This window comes from Ahaetulla prasina, chromosome 17, assembly GCF_028640845.1.
Source record: "Ahaetulla prasina isolate Xishuangbanna chromosome 17, ASM2864084v1, whole genome shotgun sequence".
NCBI classification, from domain to species: Eukaryota; Metazoa; Chordata; class Lepidosauria; order Squamata; family Colubridae; genus Ahaetulla; species Ahaetulla prasina.
In genome coordinates this window covers 2,249,055-2,269,833 of record NC_080555.1, presented here as the reverse complement: position 1 = coordinate 2,269,833, position 20,779 = coordinate 2,249,055, and the positions used below count along the sequence as shown (strand labels likewise).

At 43.6% G+C, this 20,779-nt stretch overlaps 2 protein-coding genes across 4 annotated transcripts; both read left to right on the top strand.

Moving 5' to 3' along the window:
• Nucleotides 1-5,767: 5,767 nt before the first annotated feature.
• LOC131186888 (protein S100-A9-like) lies at nucleotides 5,768-10,907 on the top strand. Its single transcript, XM_058160860.1, has 3 exons — nucleotides 5,768-5,922; nucleotides 7,276-7,442; nucleotides 10,647-10,907. Exons 2-3 carry the CDS (start codon nucleotides 7,299-7,301, stop codon nucleotides 10,785-10,787), a joined length of 285 nt encoding a protein of 94 aa, XP_058016843.1. The 5' UTR covers nucleotides 5,768-5,922; nucleotides 7,276-7,298; the 3' UTR covers nucleotides 10,788-10,907.
• Nucleotides 10,908-13,147: 2,240 nt separating this feature from the next.
• LOC131186694 (peptidoglycan recognition protein 3-like) lies at nucleotides 13,148-19,835 on the top strand. 3 transcript variants are annotated; one of them, XM_058160538.1, is made up of 5 exons: nucleotides 13,148-13,486; nucleotides 15,014-15,091; nucleotides 16,876-17,086; nucleotides 17,854-17,972; nucleotides 19,480-19,835. In XM_058160538.1, exons 2-5 carry the CDS (start codon nucleotides 15,043-15,045, stop codon nucleotides 19,686-19,688), a joined length of 588 nt encoding a protein of 195 aa, XP_058016521.1. In that variant the 5' UTR covers nucleotides 13,148-13,486; nucleotides 15,014-15,042; the 3' UTR covers nucleotides 19,689-19,835. The 3 variants fall into 3 exon arrangements, with proteins under 3 accessions (XP_058016521.1, XP_058016520.1, XP_058016522.1); XM_058160537.1 differs by having other exon boundaries at nucleotides 15,011-15,091; XM_058160539.1 differs by having other exon boundaries at nucleotides 14,980-15,091.
• The last annotated feature ends 944 nt before the right edge of the window (nucleotides 19,836-20,779 follow it).

Sequence of the window (20,779 nt, the reverse complement as noted above, 5' to 3'; positions counted from 1 at the left end):
ACTCTCTGGAGCAGCGTATAAATTTAATAATAAAAAAAATAAATTGTGTTGAAAAATAAAGGGAGAGGGAGGGAGGGAGGAAAGGGAGATAGGAAGAAAAGGAAGGAAGGAGAAAGGAAAGGAAAGGAAGGGAGGAAGGAAGGAGGAAGGAAAGAAGGGAGATAGAAAGGAAGGCAGGAGAAAGGAAACAAAAGTGAAAGAAGGAAGTGAAAGAAGGAAGAAAGGAGAAAGAAAAGAGAGAGGGAGGAAGAAAAGGAAGGAAGGAGAAAGGAAAGAAGGGAGATAGAAAGGAAAGAAGGAAGGAAGGAGAAAGGGAAGGAAGGAGAGAGGGAGGAAGAAAAGGAAGGAAGGAAAGGAAGATAAAAAGGAAAGAAGGAGGGAAGGAAGGAAGGAAAAAGGAAAGGAAAGAAAAGGAGGGAAGGAGGTAGGGAGGAAGGAAGGAGAAAGGAAAGGGAGATGGGAAGGAAGGAAGGAAGGAAAAAGGAAAGGAAAGGCTAAAATTGCAATAACAAAAAAAAAAAACACACACAGAAGAAAGTAGAAAAATAAAGCGTAAGATATAAAAAAGTTAGCTTTTGAATATTCTTCACCGATTACATCACCTTAAAGATCCTTTAAACTCTTTCTCCAAAAATTACATCCCCCCAGATTCTTTCTACAATCTCTTCACCAAAGCCATAAATCACAAATTCGTCCCCCTCTCCCTCTTTTACACAAAAAAAGTCCTTAAGGGATTTTTCTGGGCAACCAATAAATTCTTGACTCCAAGAAGTCGGTTCCTCCGTCTCAACAAAGTTCGGTCAATTTCAGAGACGTGTGTTTGCATGCTTGTGTGTGTGTGTAGAGGCCTGATCCGTTGGCAGCCGATCAAAACCACAAATTTGATCTGTGTGAAGTAGCCACTTCAGCACCACGGAGAGCTCAGAGGAGCATTTGTTTAATTCAGACAACACCTTAATCCGGAGATTAAAAAAAAAAAAAAATTAATTGTGTCATGGAAATATGAGCCTAATTCCAGGATGGAGGGTTCCCCCAGACCAACCGTTCTTGGCTGAGCTTTGTTTCCAGACCTTCCAAAGCCCAAGCCGAATTTGTCCGAACTTAAACACGCTGAGCAAAGGTCGGACCGGATGATTGACCGGGAAAGGAGACCACCTGGAGATCTTGCAAGACCAGACCACAAAGCAGTCCGTAGCAAAAACTCTCCAGCCTTGACTCTAATTCCAAGGAAACGTTCCAAGCCAAGACAGTGGACATAAGACCCCCCCCTCCCCAAGACTCCCTTAAATACATAAATACTTTTTTTAAAAAAAAATATTGTGTTTTTTGTCTTTTGTCCTTAATGAATTCACATTTCTTTTCAAGGTTTTGGTCTCGTTTTGTTTGGGTTTCTTTGTTCTCTCCCCCCTCCCATCCCCTCTCCCATTTTGATTTTGTATTTTCGTCTCGTGAATAAAATTAAAATTGGAGTTTAAAAATAAAAAATAAAAGCAGGGGAGAAGAATGGGCTTGCGGCTAGCTTATCCGGTTTTATGCTTCGGATAAGATCTTAAGATGTCGAGGCGTGGGTTTTTGTTTTGTTTTGTTTGTTTTTTTCCCTTCTGGAGCTGCGACTGACCTCTGGGTAGTAAAGACAGAGAAACAAGGATTGCATTACTCATTACTTAAACTCACGGTTTCAGAAATCCACGTTTCGCCATAAAGATTGCGCAAAGATTGGTGGAAACAGCTGCTGGTAAATGTGGAAAGGGGAGCGAATTGTTTTTTTGCAAACAGAGCCAAAGAAACCATCCTAGTTTACGATGTGTGTGACTTAAAACTTGGCTTGAGACCCTTTGGAGAAATGTTAAGCTTGGCTTTGAAGGGGCCACTTCTGAGCTGTAAAACCTGAATTAAAATTTTGGGCTCTATTTTGACCAAAAAGTGCCAATGGTTTTTTTTTATTATTTGCATTTATATCCCGCCCTTCTCCGAAGACTCAGGGCGGCTTACACTATGTCAAGCAATAGTCTTCATCCATTTGTATATTATATACAAAGTCAACTTATTGCCCCCAACAATCTGGGTCCTCATTTTACCTACCTTATAAAGGATGGAAGGCTGAGTCAACCTTGGGCCTGGTGGGGCTTGAACCTGCAGTAATTGCAAGCAGCTGTGTTTAATAACAGACTGTCTTAGCAGTCTGAGCCACCAGAGGCCCTAAATTGGACATTTGTTCCTGGTTGTCACTGTTTTTAAATCATAGCACTGTTTCCGCAGCAATGCAAAGTTGTTAAGGGAGGCGGGCTTGATTTTACGACCTTTTTTGGGGCCACGGTTGTTAAGTGAATCGTGCGGTCCTTAAGCGAACCCAGCTTCCGCCGTTGACTTGGCTTGTCGGAAGCCAGCTGGGGAGGTTGCAGGTACTGTATGGCTCTGCCACCGTCATAAGTACATGCCAGTGTTTCGATTATGTGACCATCGGGGGGGCGGGAACGCTGCAGTTGTCGTAAGTGTGAGGACCGGTCATGAGAAATTTTTTTCTGGTGCTGCTGTCACTTGGAACTTGGTCACTGAATGAATGGTTATAAGTCAAGGACCCCCTGTGGTCACAAGGCCCGGAAAGATTTCGCACCCACAAAAGGAGGACGTATCCACAAACGTCTTAGAGGCGAGATTGCGTCCTTGTGATTTATTTCTTATTTATTTAGATTTTATCAGGTCGTCCTCGACTTACAGCAGTCTTGTTTAATGACCGCTCAAAGTTACAACCGGCACCGAATAAAGTGACATGATCGTTTTTCAGACTTATGACCGTTGCAGCATTCCTGCCCCTCTCCCTCCATGGTTACCTACCTGATCAAAATTCGGAACGTCTGGCAATTGACTCATACTTACGACGGTCGCAAAGTCCCGGGCTCACGTGATCCACTTTTGCGACCTTCAAACGAGCAAAATCACCCCATAACCCTTCTTATTAATTTAACTTATATAAATGTGAAAAATAAATAAATAAATAAATAAATAAACTTCAGCAATTCCCTTTAATGACTGTGGCCAGCAAGGTCATAAAATGGGGGGGGGAAACTCTCTTTAACAACTGCCTCGCTTAGCGCCGATAGAAAGGTTGGGCTCGATTGCGGTCGTAAGCCGAGGAGTACCTTTATTTCTTTTCCTTCCCTTCTCTTTTAATCTGAGTTTTTGTTTTTTTTTTTGGGTTGGGAGATCACCTTAATCAGATGCTGAGATCTTAAATTTCGGTGTGTGGTTTTTTTTTATGATCCTCTTTCTTGTCCTAATAAATTTCTGGGCGAAACCGGAGTTTTGAAAGACATATGGGTCAAGGGGTCGGAACTATTTCGAACATGTAGCCACAAAGGTATGGGTCAGCTATAGCCGTAGATCACGAAAAACAGAACGTATAAATTCTGGGGCATTTTCTATTTGATAAAAGAATTTTTAAAAAAAAACATCTTAAAAATGAGATAGCACAAAAGGAAAGAGACACGAAGAGGGAAGAGGAAAATATATATATATATATAATTTCCCCAACCTCCATTCTTAACCCAAACTGATCCTTTTATCCAAAGAAAAGAATATATATATATAAATATATATGTAGGTCTTTGGTTATTCGGGTTTTCTTCCGCGTAAAATTGGAAGTGTCTTGGTGACGTTTCGACGAAGTCTCATTCGTCATCTTCAGGCTTCAGCTTCGTGCTTCTGAAGCCTGAAGATGACGAATGAGACTTCGTCGAAACGTCACCAAGACACTTCCAATTTTACGCGGGAGAAAACCCGAATAACCAAAGACCTACATACAAACACCCACGAAAACCTCAGAAAACAAATAAATATATATATATATATATATATTTCATTTTGTCTCTGTTTTGAAATCACTTTCTGGATTTTGTACTTACAACAGAGGGGGAAAAATACACATTTCTGTTTTTGTAAACTTGTGGTTGCAATGTATCTTGCGCTAAAAGAGAGAGTCGGAAATCGGTGACTTTTTCATTCTGTTTTTTTCCCTTCCCGTTATACTGTATTCCTCTCTTCTTACTTTTTCAGGCTCCCCCCCCCACTTTGTATTTTATACTTGAATAAATTAATAAAAATGTTAAATGGGAGGGAAAAATACTTCTCAACCCAAACTGCCCGACCAGCTCAAAGCAAAAGGCCAGGAACCTGGAAAATTTAGACCGAAATGCTTTCGTATTTATATATTTGCTTACAAAACGAGGAAGGGCGTAGTGGCTTAAAAGAATTAAAAATAGCTGCGTTCCTATTTTGAGCTGAGGGGCCTGCATTTTATTTTATTTTATTTTATTTTATTTTATTTTATTTTATTTTATTTTAGTTTAGTTTATTTTATTTTATTTTAGTTTAGTTTAGTTTAGTTTAGTTTAGTTTAGTTTATATTTTATTTTATTTTATTTTATTATTTCGCCAAGCATGTATTAGGTAACAGATATAAGTATAAACATAATTATGAATACCTGAGATGGATACGTATAAAAGAAAACAGCAGGGCAGGGACGGAAGGCGCATTGGTGCGCTTATGCACGCCCCTTAGAGACCTCTTAGGAATGGGGTGAGGTCGACAGCAGACAGTCTAAGGTTAAAGTTTTGGGGCTTTGGGGAAGAAACCACAGAGCCAGGTAGTGCGTTCCAGGCATTAATAACTCTGCTACTCACCCCATTCCTAAGAGGTCTCTAACGGGCGTGCATAAGCGCACCCATTTCATGTATCCATAATTATGTTTATACTTGTATCTGTTACCTAATACATGCTTAAGGAAATAAATAAATTAAAAGACAAATAATAATAATAATAATAATAAACATAATAAAAATGCTTCTTTCCAGCCAAGATTTCCCAGATGCTCGGAATGCCGACTCGCTGGGTGACCCTCAAACTCGCAGCCGGCTTGCATTTCCAGCTTGGCTGCATTCTCTTGTTTTTTTTTGCACCCAGAGTCTCTCTCTGGTTTTCGCCGAACTGGTTACGAGAGGGGAAGACAACAGCCAGGGAACGGCCCTTGGCCCGATTGGAGAAAGGGTGAACCCCAAAACGAAGCTTTCCTCCCAAAATATTCTTGGGGTTTTTTTTAAAAAGAAAATTGCACTATGCAGATCCATCCATCCTTCCATCCCTTCCTTCCTTCCTTCCTTCCTTCCTTCCTTCCTTCCTTCTCTAATAATGGGAAAAAGGAAAGGTGCAAAGAAAGAGAAGGAGAGGGGAAGGGAAGGTGAAGGAGAAGGAGGAGGAGAAGGAGAACGAGAAAGAAGGGAAGAAGGAGAAAAATAATGGGAAAAAGGAAAGGAGCAAAGAAAGAGAAAGGGAAGGAGAAGGGGGAGGAGAAGGAGAAGGAGGAGAAGGAGAAATATAATGGGAAAAGGAAAGGACAAAGAAAGAAGGGGAAGGAGAAGGAAAAGGAGGAGAAGGAGAAGGAGAAGGAAGAGAAGGCAAAAGAGGAGAGGAAGGAGGAGTGAGGAGAAGGAGAAAGAGAAAGAGGAGAAGAAGGGGAAAAATAATGGGAAAAAGGAAAGGAGCAAAGAAAGAGAAGGAGAAGGAGAAGAAGAAAGAAAAGCTGACCAAGTCCTGATGTTCACAAGGATTGAGCAAAAGAATCGGTGTGTTGACTTTTACGCACAATCTCCAGACAACGAAGTGACAAGGCAGAATCGGTTGTTGTCCGGGAAATTTACCTGCGAGGAAGTCCAACGATTGAGGAAGCCCTGAGAAACCTTGAGCAAGAGGAGAAAGTTGCGAGGGCCAAGTGTGTGTGTGTGTGTGTGTTGGGGGGGGGGAGAGGACGATTTCGCAAGGGAAGGTGGGGTCATAGCTCTGGACGGACCTATAAAAGGGGACACCGGTCCCAAGGCTCCTCCACCCATCCAAGACCAACTTTGCTCTCTTACCGATCGGCGTCGGAGGTAAGTGGGGAGATCTTTGTGGGGCTCTTGGCCAGGGGTTCGAAACCTCTCTAGATCCAGAATCTGGGAGATTTTAAGGAGGGGGGGGGAGGGTCACGCCCTGTCCAGGCAGGAGAAACTCATGGGGACTCACTCTGTGAGAGCCCCAGATGGACCCTGCTTTGGGTCTGACCACTCCAGATGGAAGATCTGGAGAACTTCAGCTCGGCAGCTTCAAGGCTGGATCTCGGGGCCAAGCAGTTAAGGGAGAACCGTGAGGACTAGTGGCTTGAGCTCCAGGGGATCTGAAAGACTTCTGAAGGTCCAACAAGGAGTGAAGCTTCATCTTGTTGGGTCTTCATTGCAAGCCCACCAACTTTCCAGACCTAGGGACTTTCTCTTAGTTTGTTGTTGTTGTTGTTAAGGTCTCTTCTACTACTTCAACAAACCCAGTTGCTAGCTGGTCACACTGGGATGGGTGCTTTCGACCGGCCACGTGCCAATAAAGGGGAAAGGGACCCAAGAGGATGTGGAGCTGACGGTCAGAATCAACTCTGGTGGTTCTCCTCCTCCTCCTCCTCTTCCTCCTCCTCTCATCTTAGAGATCAGCTGATCTCTTTTCTGAATGGCCCAACTGGACCACCATTGGAACACCGTCCCAAGTGTTGAATCGTAGAATCGTAATATCGTGGAGTCCTGGGGCTGGAAGAGACTTTGGAGGTCATCTAGTGGTGAAATGTAAAATAGGGGGTGGGGTAATGTGACTGGGTGGGTGTGGCCAACTTTTTTTTTTTAACTTTTAAAAGCATTTTTTTCTGCAACCTCTTCGGCCGAAGAGGTTGTAGAAAAAAATGCTTTTAAAAGGCTCCTCTGACGATCCCAGCTGAGTTGCCTGATCTTCAGTGGCTTTTCTCTTCTTTTAAAAGCATTTTTTTTTGCCACCTCCATTCCCACCCCACTGCTGGGGGAAAGATATTGCAAAATCTCCATTCCCACCCCACTCCAGGCGAAGGATACTGCAAAATCCTCATTTCCACCCCACTCCTGGGGGAAAGATATTGCAAAATCTCCATTCACACCCTACTCCTGGGGGAAAGATATTGCAAAATCCCCATTCCCACCCCACTCCTGGGGGAAGGATACTGCAAAATCCCCATTCCCACCCCACTCTGGGGCCAGCCAGAGGTGGTATTTGCCACTTCTCCGAACTACTCAAAATTTCCGCTGTCGATCCTCCAAACTGCTTAAAATTTCCACTCCCGGTTGCCCGGAACTACTCAAAATTTCCGCTGCCGGTTCTCCAGAACCCGTCAGAACCTGCGGAATAGCACCCCTGCCTTGCGATTAAGCGGCCGATAATTCTTCTATTCCCAGAATCAGAAGCAGCGAAATTCGAGATGTCTCAAACTCAGATGGAGAAATGTTGCGAATGCATCATCGACGTCTTTCACAAATACTCCATCCAAAAGGACCACCACGACAGGCTCTCCAAGGCCGAGTTCGCCAGGATGTTGAAGGAACAGCTCCCAAACTTCATTCAGGTGAGGAAAAAAATCTTATTTTTCTTTGAATTTTTTTTAAAAAAATTTAGGCAAGAAAGTCAGGGCAGGGGAAGGGAAGGGAAGGGAAAGGAAGGGAAGGGAAGGTAGAAGGTAGAAATGGAGGTCCACCACGTAAGAAGCTTGGAAGTCAAGACTTTTGATTGCTCAATATTGGGAGAAAGAAGAATTACCTACAATTGAAAAATGGATACTCAAAGTATCAAATCTGGCAGAAATGGCAAAAATCTCTGCTTACTTGAAAGACTATACACAAGAAAAATATATTTTAGAATGGAAAATGTGGATTGATTATATTCAAAATAAGTATCAGATAAAAAAAATATCGAATAGCATATGAGTAAATTTAGGAAATATTTTGTATTAGATATATTTCTGAAGGAGGGGGGAATTGAGAGTGTGACTAAGTGTGGAGTGACTAGAGATTATAATTTAGGAATTATTTTAGATTATGATTGTTAGTTTTGATACCCTGCATTTTGTTCTGGGAAGTCGGGGTGGGGGTGGGGGTAAGGGGAGGGAATTGGGGGTTGAGGGTAGAGGATGGAGTGATGGTTAATGTACAGGGATTATTGAAGATGTATAAATATAATTAATGTAGGGTCGGGTCTGCCCAGTTGCCATTTTAGAACGGTGGGGAGGGAGAAAAGAGGAGAGAGTAGGAGGTAGGAAAGAGGAGAAGAGGAAGGAAGAGGGGTAGAAGAGGGAGAAGGAAGGTGGAGGGTGGAGGGAGGAGAGGATGTAGATAAGAGAAGGAGAGGAAGGTTAGGAAAGTAGAAGAAGGTAGAAGAGGGAAGAGTGTTAAAAAGGGGGTGGTGGTGACTGGGCAAGCCCAACTAATTGTATATAACTGTACATTGGATGAGTTGTTTGACATGATTGTAAAAATAAAACTTTTTTATGAAAAAAAGAAAAAAAGAAGAAGCTTGAAGTCAAGGAGAAGGTAGCAAGAACTTTTCTATGGAGATTCTCCGTCATCCAGGTCACTGTTAGCCTCAAAGGTGCTGTGTTTTTTTTTAAAGAGGCAACTGAACTTTCTGGTTTTTTCTTTTGAAGACTTTTTGCTTCTCATCCGAGAAGCTTCTTCAGCTCTGACCGGAACGTCAGGAAGAACAGAAGAAGCTTGTTGGATGAGAAGCGAAATGTCTTAAAAAAAAACAAAAAACTCCAGAAACTTTTCCAGTCGCGTCTTGGAAAAAAATAAATAAATCACTTTTGATAATAACTTTTGAAAACATAGACAGGAGTTTCAAGGAACGATGTGGTGGCGTCCTCTGGTGGCCACAGAGAGTACTGCAGCCGCTCACCTCTTGTTGGCTGTTCCTTTCCTGGCATCCAAAATTGGGGCGAAAACAGAGCAAAATGGATTAAAACAAACAAACAAACAAACCCTAAGATACAAGCAGTCCTCGACTTACGGCCAGAATGGAGCCCCAAATTTCCGTCGTTATGGGAGTTTCACGATTTTTCTTGTTGTTAAGTGAATTAAGTTAAGTTAGTTCAGCGAATCTGGCTTGCCATTGACTTTGCTCGACCGACCGTCGTAACAATGAGTCGGTGGCTAAGCATCCAGATTTTGGATCTGGTGATCACCATGGGGATCCTGCAACGGTCATTAATTGTGAAAAATGGGCCTCAGTCCCTTTTTTCCGGCGCTATTGTAACTTGGAATGGTCACTAAACGAACCGTCTAAAAGGCTTCCCTTGGATTCCCGGAGGACCTCAATTTCCTCCCCCCCTCCCCCCCTAAAGAGCTCGCTTCCGAGCTAGTCCTCGTTTTACGACCAAAATGGCAACCTGGATTTTCACAGTTTAAACCAGGCGGGTTCTTAAATATGAGTCTGGTTTGATTTTACGGCCGTTTTTAGCCAGGATTGTTAAGCGAATCGCTGCAGGTTGTTAAGCGAACCACGTGGTCCTTAAGCGAAACAGGATTCCCTCACAGGCTGCCTGTCCGAAGCCGGCTGGGAAAGTCACAATGCAGATTATGTCACACACACAGACACGCTGGTTGCCAAGTGCCCGAATTTTGATCGTATGCTGCGAGGTCGCAAGTTAGAGGACTGGTCATTAAGTCTTGTTTTTCTCCAGCACTGGTTATTAAACAAATTACTCCCTGGGTTTTCCTTCCAATGATGGGTTTTCCCTCCCGAAAAACAGAAAAAAAAATATGCTAGAGTGAAAAAAGGCAGGAAAAAAAAAGGGAAAAAAAGTGTTTTTCGGCCCTTCAGGAAGATCCAAAGAATTTGGAAAGAATACCAGACATTTTTGTAAATAAAAATGGTGACAGTTCACAAAAATTACTGGGTGCAAATAGAAAAATACACGTTTATTTCCGTAGCACGGAAGATAAAGCAGGAATGGTTAAATTAAATACGTTATTCAAAGAGGGGGAAAAAAATGTTCTTATTTGGGTACCACTTTGGGAATTTGGACTTGTGATGAAATCAAATGAAACTTTGATTTTGGTTTTGTGGATTAAAAAGATTTGGTGTTTTAGAAATGGCTAGTTATATATTAATGTGTAAAAGCCAAAAATTGAGGTCGGAGTGTGTTTATTTTGTACTGTGCTAGGAAGAATTGGATGTCAATGCCCCCTTTTATAATATAACAACAGAGTTGGAAGGGACCTTGGAGGCCTTCTAGTCCAACCCCCTGCCCAGGCAGGAAACCCTACACCATCTCAGTCAGATGGTTATCCAGCATTTTCTTAAAAATTTCCAGTGTTGGAGCGTTCACAACTTCTTTCTTTTTCTCTTCCCCCCTTTTATTCCACACCTCCTTTTTCCCGTTCTCTTTCCTTCCCTTAATTTCCTATTTCCTTTTCCTCTTCTGGGGGTATTTTATACCAGTGGTCACCAACCGATGGTCTGTGGACCGCTGGTGGTCCACGAGAAAATTTTGGTGGTCCGCAGAAAAATTATTTGCATTTTTTTATATTGCACGAAATACTATTTATTTTTTTTTAAAAAAAATTCGTATTAGTGGTCCGCAGGATTTAAAATGATGAATTTAGTGGTCCCTGAGGCCCGAAAGTTTGGTGACCCCTGTTTTATACAATAAAAATAAAAAGAAACTAAATGTAAAAAGGAAAAGGAAAAACAGCAAGTTTTCCAGGTCTAACATCGTAGGGCCCAGATGGTTAAAAAAAATTTTTTTTTCCCTCCTCTTCTTTGGGATTTGCAGGGCAGTAAGAAACCTGAGGCCATCGACAGCCTTTTCAAGGAGCTAGACAAGAATAAGGATGGGGAGCTGTCCTTTGAAGAAACCATGGCTTTCATCGGCAAGGTCTTGATCGAGTGCCATCATAAGTTCCACCATCACTGAGGCAGCGACGGGAAGCCCTAACCTAACCATGGTTTACCGCCCCCCCACCCTTCGAGGCTTCTGGGCTCAGTCCTAGGCGGTGGGGCCACAATAAAGAATTTAATCTTCTCCAAAAAAAAATGGTTTTGTTGTTGTTTTTCTTCAAGGTTTAATTTTTTGGGGAGGATCACATATAGATTAGCCGTGTTTCTCAAACTTGGCTAATGAAGGCATCTAAAGGTAATAAATAAATAAACAAACTATAAAGTTGGGTTTTCCCCCCCCCTCTATCTGGAGCTTTTTTTAAAAAAAAGAGGCCAGCCCTCTTGAGGTTGGTTAACAGCTTGTCCTGCATATCACCGAGGACTGGACTAGATTAACTGTTCTCCACTCCTCTGTAAACAATAAAATACCTTATTCCACCAGACTTGAAATCCTGGGATTAGAAAATTTAGAACTCCGCCGACTCCAACAAGACCTGTGTTTAACACACAGAATCATCTATTGCAATGTCCTTCCTGTTAAAGACTTGTAGGAATTTAGCACCCACCCCCCTCCTAGAAGAATGAAATATTTTAGAAAATATTTAAAAAGGCAGAATATATTTCCCTGGATGAGAAATATGTTTTAAAGACAAAGCAGCTCCCTGCAACTTCCTGCCACCCCCCACCTTTGTCAATGGGCCATTAAAGCTTCAGCCAAGCTCACTCAATCTCCCCACCTTTGTCAATGACCATCATTTGCAACACAATAGAACAGAAACTCACCACATGGCAAGGCTCAGGCAAGCTTGAGGGACAACCTACATGGTTAGCTAAGACCCCTAGACCACCTGGGAGTTTGACAACCAATCAGGATACTCTTCCCGTGCCCCAGAAAGTTCAAAGCTCAGAAAAAGCATAAAGCCAGGGAGCGCACAGGATCTCAGCCCCTTTTCTGTTCAGGAACTCAAGCCATGTGATCCTGACCACCATTAAACCATCTTTCCAAGCAGCCTCCATGTTTCCAGTGTCTTTGTCCCCACTTGGAACTGAACCCAGATGGATATTTCTTCCAATAGACTTCTTCAGCTTCAATAGCAATAATACAAGAGCAAACAATAGATTCAAACTTAATGTTAACCGCTTCAATCTGGATTGCAGAAAATATGACTTCTGTTAACAGAGTTGTTAACACTTGGAACACATTACCTGACTCTGTGGTCTCTTCTCAAAATCCCAAAAGCTTCAACCAAAAACTGTCTACCACTGACCTCACCCCATTCCTAAGAGGACTATAAGGGGCGTGCATAAGAGCACAAAAGTGCCTACCGTTCCTGTCCTATTGTTTCCTTTCATTGTATGTGCTTGTATACAATGTTGTGACAAAATAAAATAAAAAAATCAAAAACAAAACTCCACTGATGGCCCCAACCCGCAGCCAACTGGCAAGATCTGAAAGGAAAAGCTAGTTAACCAGGTTAAAACGAATCCAAAGGAAGAACTAGTAGTGTTTGTAATTGGTTTGGTTGAGGGGGGGCAGAGAGAAACTTCCTTTTAGAGGGGAATTTGGGAAAGGAAAAAGAAATTAAAATAAATAGCCCTAAATTGTAATTTTCATGGTTTCGGCTGCCCTCTTGTGGCTGAATGGAAAGGCACGAGCTAATTTGCAAAGAAAGGAAGGGAAGGGAAGGGAGGGAGGAAGGAAGGAAGGGATGAAGGGGAGGTGAAGGGAGGAAGGAAAGAAGGGACGGAGGGATGGAGGAAGGGATGAAGGAATGAATGGAGGGAGGGGTGAAGGAATGAATGAAGGGAGGGCGGAAAGTAGGAAGGAAAGAAGGAAGGAAGGGTTGAAGGGGAGGTGAAGGGAGGGAGGTAAGAAGGAAGGAAGGGGTGGAGGGAGAGAGGGAGGAAAGAAGGAAGAAGAGATGAAGGGGAGGTGGAGGAAGGGAGGGAGGAAGGAAGGGAATGAGGTAAGAAGGAAGGAAGGGACAGAGGATTAAAGGAAGGATGGAGGGAGGGAGGGAGGGAGGGTGGAAAGAAGGAAGGAAGGAAGGAGAGGAGAGGGGAAGGAAAGGGAAGGAAACTTCCCTTGAGGAGAGAAATAAAACTATTTGTATATTAAATTTAAATAAACATATGAAGTCTGAATATTTTACCGGATCTCCAATTTTAACACCGCACCCTGCATTTAAAAAAATAAAATAAAACCACTTTATCCACCCAGCCTCTTTCAGGATTCGTTGGGGCTCCCTGGGGGATTTCTGCCCTTGTCTACCGATGGGTTTTTCTTCCTCTTGGCACACCAGCCTCTTGCGTGAACTCAACCGCCGTGCTTGGCTCTCCTGCCTTTTCGGGGTGTAGCGTCTTTCGGGCCTCCGTGGGCGTGCAAAAGTTTCTGTTGTGCGCGCAACAATTCAGCTGCGTCAACGCCTCCAAGCCCTTGCACAACAACACCCATAAGTCATGTCTGAATTGCCACAATGGGGACGCAGGGGGTGTTACTCAAAGGGGTCTCTTGTATAATCCAGGTTGAAAAGAGAGAACGGCCCTAATTTGAGTCAGGATCATCATCTCTACGTCGTCGTTGTAGATTTCGACACGTCCTCCTGGCTGAGCTCACAACTTGGGTTGTCACCTTCCTTCTCCTTCGTTTGGACAGCATTCTTCACCGTCGGCCTCAGGGAAGCCAGAGTGATAGAAGAACGCCACGTCGCTCACCTGGAGGACACCTGCACACAGGTAGGTGAAGAAAACAACAACAACTTTGCTCCCTTGCTTGTCCTCCTCTTAGGAGCTCAGGGGGAGGAGGAGGAGGTGGCGGCGGTGGAATTGTGGTGTTCTCGCCACTCCAGACAATTGCTTGCGGCTTGCGTGATTAAAACAATCTCCTGGCTGCCTTGAGGCACGCAAGTCGTGGGTGAAAACAAACAACAACATAGATACTGACTGGAGATACAAGGGGGGAGCAACCAGGATCTTCTCAACCTGGTTTCGTTGCATGTTTACTAAGATTTGAAGGTAGATAGGTAGGTAGGTAGATAGATAGAGATAGAGATAGAGATAGAGATAGAGAGATAGAGATAGATAGATAGAGATAGATAGCGATAGCTAGAGATAGCTAGAGGTAGCTAGATAGAGATAGATAGAGAGAGAGACTGAGAGAAATAGATAGAATATAGATTAGATAGCTAGATAGAGATAGAGATAGAGATAGATGCAGTGGTGGGATTCAGCCAGTTTGCACCACTTCGGGAGAACCGGTTGTTAACTTTCTGAGCAGTTTGGCAAACTGGTTGTTGGAAGAAATCATTAGGGCAGAGAACCGGTTGTTAAATTACTTGAATCCCACCCCTGGATAGATAGGTAAATAAAGAGAAATATAGATTAGAGATAGATAGATAGATAGATAGATAGATAGATAGATAGATAGATAGATAGAAGATAGATTAGATAGATAGATAGATAGATAGATAGATAGATAGATAGATAGATAGATAGAAGATAGATTAGATAGATAGATAGATAGATAGATAGATAGATAGATAGATATAGATAGATAGATAGATAGATAGATAGATAGATAGATAGATAGATAGAGATAGAGATAGAAATAGATAGATTAGATAGCTAGATAGAGATAGAGATAGGTAAATAAAGAGAAATATAGATTAGAGAGATAGATAGATAGAGAAATAGATAGAAGATAGATTAGATAGATAGATAGAGAGAGAGAGATAGAAGATAGATTAGATAGATAGATAGATAGATAGATAGATAGATAGATAGATAGATAGATAGATAGATAGATACAGAGTGAGAGTGAGAGAGCAAGAGGGATGTCCCAATTTAATAACACCATAACTACTAATTTAAGGTACAAGGATGAGTAACTGGGATCACATCTGGGTAGTTCCATCCCCTGAGACATCTGATTAAAATTTGAAGGTCTCCAAAGAGACCTTTTACTTACAACATAAATAAAAAATGAGCAGGCCAGCCCTACCATTAGTCCAAATGAGTTGTAGACTCGGGCAGAAGTCTTCAGGCGGTCGCGAGAAAGCTGGTTGGAGAACTGCTCCTCCTAAATCTTTTTTTTTCCTTCCCTGACCCACATTTAGACTTAAAAAATAAATATTTAGCAAAAGATGGTGGTGTATATATGGAAGATAAACGAAGGGATGTCGTTTTTCTGGTCAGGCAGTCCAAAAACCTGGCGCTCGACTTGAGACCAGGTTTGATCTCAAAACATCTTGTTCTTTTTAGAAGACCTCAAGGGCTACCAGCATCGGGAGAAAATGGTCCTATTGAAGACCTCTTTTTTGATCTTATGCTCTCTGTCTCAAGGTAAGCCCCCAAGCTTGTCCAGATATGGATAGGGGTATTTGGTACAGCCCTCCATATAATGTGTGTTCGCCAACCACATTGGAGAGAGGAAGTTCTATGGCATCATCTACCTACCATGAGCAATGGTCATCGGGTGTGGGACTCACATTCGTGGTCAACGGTCTTGCAATCCTCCAAGACGAAGATCTAAATTTGGTCAAAAAATCTGCCCACTGCCCAAGTCAGTTTCCAAGCCATCTCGGATCCTAAATTGATTAGGAACTGGTTTTCTAGCTATGAAAGGGAGAAAAAATTAGGTTGAATTTCAGAGGAAAATGAGGCAAACCAAACCAAGGGAATGGAGTTGTGGAAAGAGCTAACCAACTGAAAACTCAAGGATCAACGTTAGTACCACTTTATGTGGCCTTGGTAAGGCCACACTTGGAATATTGCATCCAGTTTTGATCGCCACGATGTAAAAAAGATGTTAAGACTCTAGAAAGAGCAACAAAGATGATTAGGGGACTGGAGGCTAAAACATACGAAAAACAATTGCAGGAACTGGGTATGCCTAGTTTAATGAAAAAGAAGGACTAGGGGAGACATGATAGCAGTGTTCCGATATCTCAGGGGCTGCCCCAAAGAAGAGGGAGTCAAGCTATTCTCCAAAGCACCTGAAGGCAGGACAAGAAACAACGGGTGGAAACTAATCAAGGAGAGAAGCAATCTAGAACTAAGGAGAAATTTCTGGATAGTTAGAACAATTAATCAGTGGAACAACTTGCCTCCAGAAGTTGTGAACCATTTATCTGGGATGGTATAGACTCTCCTGCTTGAGCAGTGGGTTGGACTAGAAGACCTCCAAGGACCCGTCCCACACTTTTATTCTGTTATCCTTCCTTCCTTCCTTCCTTCCTTCCTTCCTTCCTTCCTTCCTTCCTTCCTTCCTTCCTTCCTTCCTTCCTTCCTTCCTTCCTTCCTTCTAGAGGTTTTCAAGAAGAGACTGGACAACCATCTGTCTGAAAAGGTATAAGGTCTCCTGCTTGACCAGGGGGTTGGACTAGAAGACCTCAAAGGTCCCTTCCAACTCTGACAATGTCCTCTGTATGTTCTGTGTACAAATTCTTGGGGCGAGTGAACATGGCTATGACCCTTGAGACTTGGCTTGGCCCAAACAAGTCAACGGATAGAAAGGTCAAGATTGCACGATAGGGCGGTCCAGGATCCGCCCTTGAAGATGGACTTGGGCCACCTGAAAAGACCTCTGTGTCGTGTCCCACTCCTCCTCTGACGGCCGGGTCGGGGAAGTCTGTATCAAGCGTGGCCACAAAGCCTCTGCAGTTTTGCCAAAGTTCTGTCAGAGTTCTCAGGGCAGGCAGGAGTCCAAGATGTGACTTCAGCAATCCAGTTTAGACTTTGCCTGACTCAAGGAATGCCAGAAAGCAGATCCTTTATATAGGCCATGGGGTGTGGCTCCATGACTCAGCACGTATCCAGGCCTGCCCCTCCCTTCCTTTTGCTGACGTCGCCTCTCCATTCTCCGGAAGCGTGGATCTGTCCACCCTCCAGCAGCCGGCAATTCCAGCTCGTAACTGGCTTCATGCTCCTCAGGCTCACATGCTGTAGGGGAGGGGTTTATTTGCTCAGTCTGTCTGGGCATGGTGCCAGGACTGGGGGCTGGAGGCATGCCAGGCCGTTTGTCTGCACTATCAGTCCCTGGCTGAGATAACAGGAGATGAGAGGGGCCTGGCTGCGGAGAGGGGGGCGGACGAGGCACAACACTCTGCTCCTTCCGTTTTCTCCAGCCACAGGTTGTTTCCGACTCATCACCCCTTCGAAATGGGGAGCCAAGGTGGCCAACTGCTCCCAGCCGTTGAGGGACATCCCGCCCGAGTATGTGGTCATCATCCACACGGCCGGCAACCCTTGTCGGACTCACGCCGACTGCCGCAACGAAGTCAAGATGATCCAGAACTACCACATGAACCTCAAAGGATGGTGTGACATCGCGTACAGGTGAAATGTTTCAAAGTCTGGATTAAGGGCTCTTCCGGATTAAGAATTTCAGGCTATCTGGAGCTGAGGGAAATTCCGGAGGATTTCATGAATGTATTCATCAACTATGCTATTATCCTTGTAATTATTATTATTATTTTAAACAATGAGGCAGGTTCTTCCTGGAATGTTTGCTTCACTTTCCAGTCTGAGGGACAATCCTGATGTTTTCTGGTCTTAAGTCTTGCTTAATGTTTTGAGATCAGCCATGTAGCTGGATGGAAAAGACACATCTAGTCCTAAATGGCTTGTAAAATATGATTGAACCTTTCCTTTCCTTTCCTTTCCTTTCCTTTCCTTTCCTTTCCTTTCCTTTCCTTTCCTTTCCTTTCCTTTCCTTTCCTTTCCTTTCCTTTCCCCTCCCCTCCTCCTCACTATTCTTCCTCCCTCCTCTCTCCTCCCTCCCTATTCCCTCCTTCCCTTCCATCTTCCCTTTCTCCCTTCCTTATTTCTCTTTCTCCTCTATTCCTATTCCCTTCCTTTCTTCCTTCCTTTCTTCTTCGTTTCCCTCCTTCTTTTTCTCTTCCATCCCCCTTCCTTCCTTCCTTCCTTCCTTCCTTCTCTTCTAACCCTATTTCCTTCCTTCTTCCCTTTCTCCCTTCCTTATTTCTCTTTATCCTCTCTTCCTATTCCCTTCCTTCTTTCCTTCCTTATTCCTTTCTCCTTCCTTTCCTTCCTTCTCTTTCTCTTCCATCCCCCTCCCTCCCTCCCTCCCTCCCTCCCTCCAGTTTCCTGATTGGTGAGGATGGATACGTGTACGAAGGACGGGGTTGGCGCAATGAAGGATCCCACACCTACGGCTACAACGACCTCTCCTTGGGGATTGCCTTCATCGGCACTTTTGTGGGTACGTTTGTCCACAACTTCAGAAAAAAAAAATCCTTCGTTAGTCATTGCAGGGAATATACAGAGCCTCCAGGCTTAGGGGCAGGCTACCATTAAAACTCAACGCGGAGCATCAAATAACCCGAGAGGGAAAGCCAGGGTCAGAGGACATGGGAGCAGGGCTGGGCTGCTGGGGGTTCGGGAGAACCTCTAGCTAAGATTCTGTGCAGTTCGGAGAACCCCCAAATCCCACTCCTGGCTAGCCCCTCCCACCCCACCCTGCCCCTCCGCGCACGGAGGCTCAAGGAGGGTGAAAAATGGGCCTACTGGAAGTTTGGGAAGGCTGGAAAGGGGCCTGTTTCTGGCCTCCGGAGGGCCTCCGGAGCCTGGGGAGGCTGTTTTTGCCCTTCCGGAGGCTGGTGGTGCAAGCCACAGTTTGTTTGTGGCGAGCTGAGTTTCGGCTATTATACTGGTTGGATTGAGCGTCACGTCGGGTCCTGCTAGCATCTCCACCCTCCCCTCCTTGAAGGACCAGGAAGTTTGGGAGAAGTTGAGCAACCTGGAAACCTCACCGGGCCCTGGCACCCGTGAGGTTAAAGCAGGAAGCCAGCGAGCCACAACCTTAGCGGGGCTTCCTCAGGACCCCACCCTCGTGCTCTGCGTGGGATGCCTCATGAAAAGTGTGGATGGGCTCCTGCATTCGAGGACTTAAAATATCCCTCATGAAAACACTCCAAGGGCCGGCCTGAAGCTCATTGCAATCCCTAGTTAGAAAACACTTCCACAGTACAGCCCTTCCTTCCTTCCTCTTTCCCTCCCTTCCTCCCTCCCCTTCCTTTTTCCTTTCCTTTCCTTTCCTTTCCTTTCCTTTCCTTTCCTTTCTCCTTCCCTTCCTCTTCTCTCCCCTCCCCTCTCCTCCCCTCCCTTTCTCCTCTCCTCTCCTCTCCTCCCTTCCTTCTCTCCTCCCTTTCCTTTCCTTTCCTTTCCTTTCCTTCTCTTTCTCCTTTTCTTTCTCCTTCCCTTCCTCTTCTCTCCCCTCCCCTCCCCTCCCTTCCCTTCCCTTCCCTTCCCTAACCTTCCTTTCCTTTCCTTTCCTTTCCTTTCCTTTCCTTTCCTTTCCTTTCCTTTCCTTTCCTTTCCTTTCCTTTCCTTTCCTTTCCTTTCCTCCCCCTTTCCTTTTGCCTTCCCTTCATCTCCTCTCCTCTCCTCCTCTTTCCTCCCTTTCCTTTCTCCTCCCCCTCCTCTTCTCTCCTTTCTCCCTCCTCCTCCTCCTCCTCCCTTCCAGCCCTGATGACGTTCCCTAATTGGGTCATGAAATGCCTGCAAAGAAAACCACTCAGCCCCTCAGTTTCAACCCAGAGATTGTCAGATTTCTATGGAGAGCTGGCTAAACGCAACCATGTTTCAGCTCCACTCACTTCTAGTCCGTTTATACTAAACCAACATTCTCAGTCAGATCTCTCCTTAGACCGGGATGAAATTTTCTCTGGCTCCCTGAGAAAAGTCGGACTGTTCTGTTTCTTTTCTAGAACGATCCCCGGAAGACAAGGCTTGGAAAGCTCTTAGGTGCTTCCTCGATTTCTCGGTGAAAATCGGCTACCTGTCGCCCGAATACATATTGTTGGCTCACAGCGATGTCAGTGACATGGTATCTCCTGGAGAATTTATCCGGGCCGAGATTGCCAAGTGGCCAAATTACAAGCATTCCCTTTACATTTTGAATCATGGTGGACAATAAACCTCACCGATCAAGAAAATAATCTGATTTTCTTTCAAAATGAAGACAATGAACGAATTTTCCTTCTTGATCACGAAAACGAACAAATTTTCCTTCTCGATCAAGAAAATGAACGAATTTTCCTTCTCAATAAAGAAAATGAATGAATTTTCCTTCCTTTTTAAAAAAAGTTTTTTATTTTTTAACAAACATACACAAACAAACAATACATTTTTTTTGAACAGCCGAGTCATAAACTTGTACAGCTTTTAGTTATCTCCTAACATAATTTATATATTTCACTTTTTGCCCTAATATGCTTTCTCTCTAATTTTAATTTTCTTTTCCTTATTTCTGTTATATAACTAATCTTTCCATTTCTTTTTTTCATTATTACTCCCCCACATAATCATTTGATTTTTCAAAATCAATATCTTTTTCTTTATCTGCAATATCACTCTCTTGCTTCTCATTCATAGTTTCTATATCCTCTTGGGTGTGTTCCAACAGTTTCTAGTTCATCAGGTTTAAGTTGTCCATGCGGCATTGTAATTATTTCATTTCCCCCCCCTTTTTAATGATATATGCATCCTTTTAATCATTTCAGTTAATTTCTGCGCCATTTTGTATTTTTGGGGTTGCCGTTATTCCAATTTTAAGTTTTATTATATTCTACCTTCTTTGCTTGTCAAAATCAAACAGCACACAAATCCTCCTCAAAAGTTCCCACCGCTCTTACAACTTTAAAAAACTTTCCCCCCCCCAAAATACAAGTTAAGTCTTGTATTTTTTTTCTCCGCCTGAAGGTGTCTCTCTCCAATCCACAATTCCAATCAACAAACTAAGCAAATATCCATTTTATTTATTAAATCCACGTTAGCAATATTTGCCAATTTATCTTTGTCTTCTTAATTTTCCTTCTTGATCAAGAAAATAAATTGATTTTCCTTCTTGATCAAGAAAATGAACTAATTTTTCCTTCTTGGAGCCCTAATGAAACTTGATGACTCAACTTGTGGGTTCGGCCATCGTCGTCAGCCAAGGACCCTCCATAGCCTCCTTTTTAAATCTGACCCCTTCCCCCAAATTAATCCAGCTGTGTGGCACCAAAT

What these genes read in the sequence shown, in the direction of transcription:
- LOC131186888 (XM_058160860.1), top strand. Translation starts at nt 7,299, where the DNA reads ATGTCTCAAACTCAGATGGAGAAATGTTGCGAATGCATCATCGACGTC. An exon ending in AGCTCCCAAACTTCATTCAG is followed by an intron (nt 7,443 to 10,646) that starts GTGAGGAAAAAA and finishes TGGGATTTGCAG; the next exon opens with GGCAGTAAGAAACCTGAGGC.
- LOC131186694 (XM_058160538.1), top strand. Translation starts at nt 15,043, where the DNA reads ATGGTCCTATTGAAGACCTCTTTTTTGATCTTATGCTCTCTGTCTCAA. An exon ending in TGGTGTGACATCGCGTACAG is followed by an intron (nt 17,087 to 17,853) that starts GTGAAATGTTTC and finishes CCCTCCCTCCAG; the next exon opens with TTTCCTGATTGGTGAGGATG. An exon ending in CTTCATCGGCACTTTTGTGG is followed by an intron (nt 17,973 to 19,479) that starts GTACGTTTGTCC and finishes TTTCTTTTCTAG; the next exon opens with AACGATCCCCGGAAGACAAG.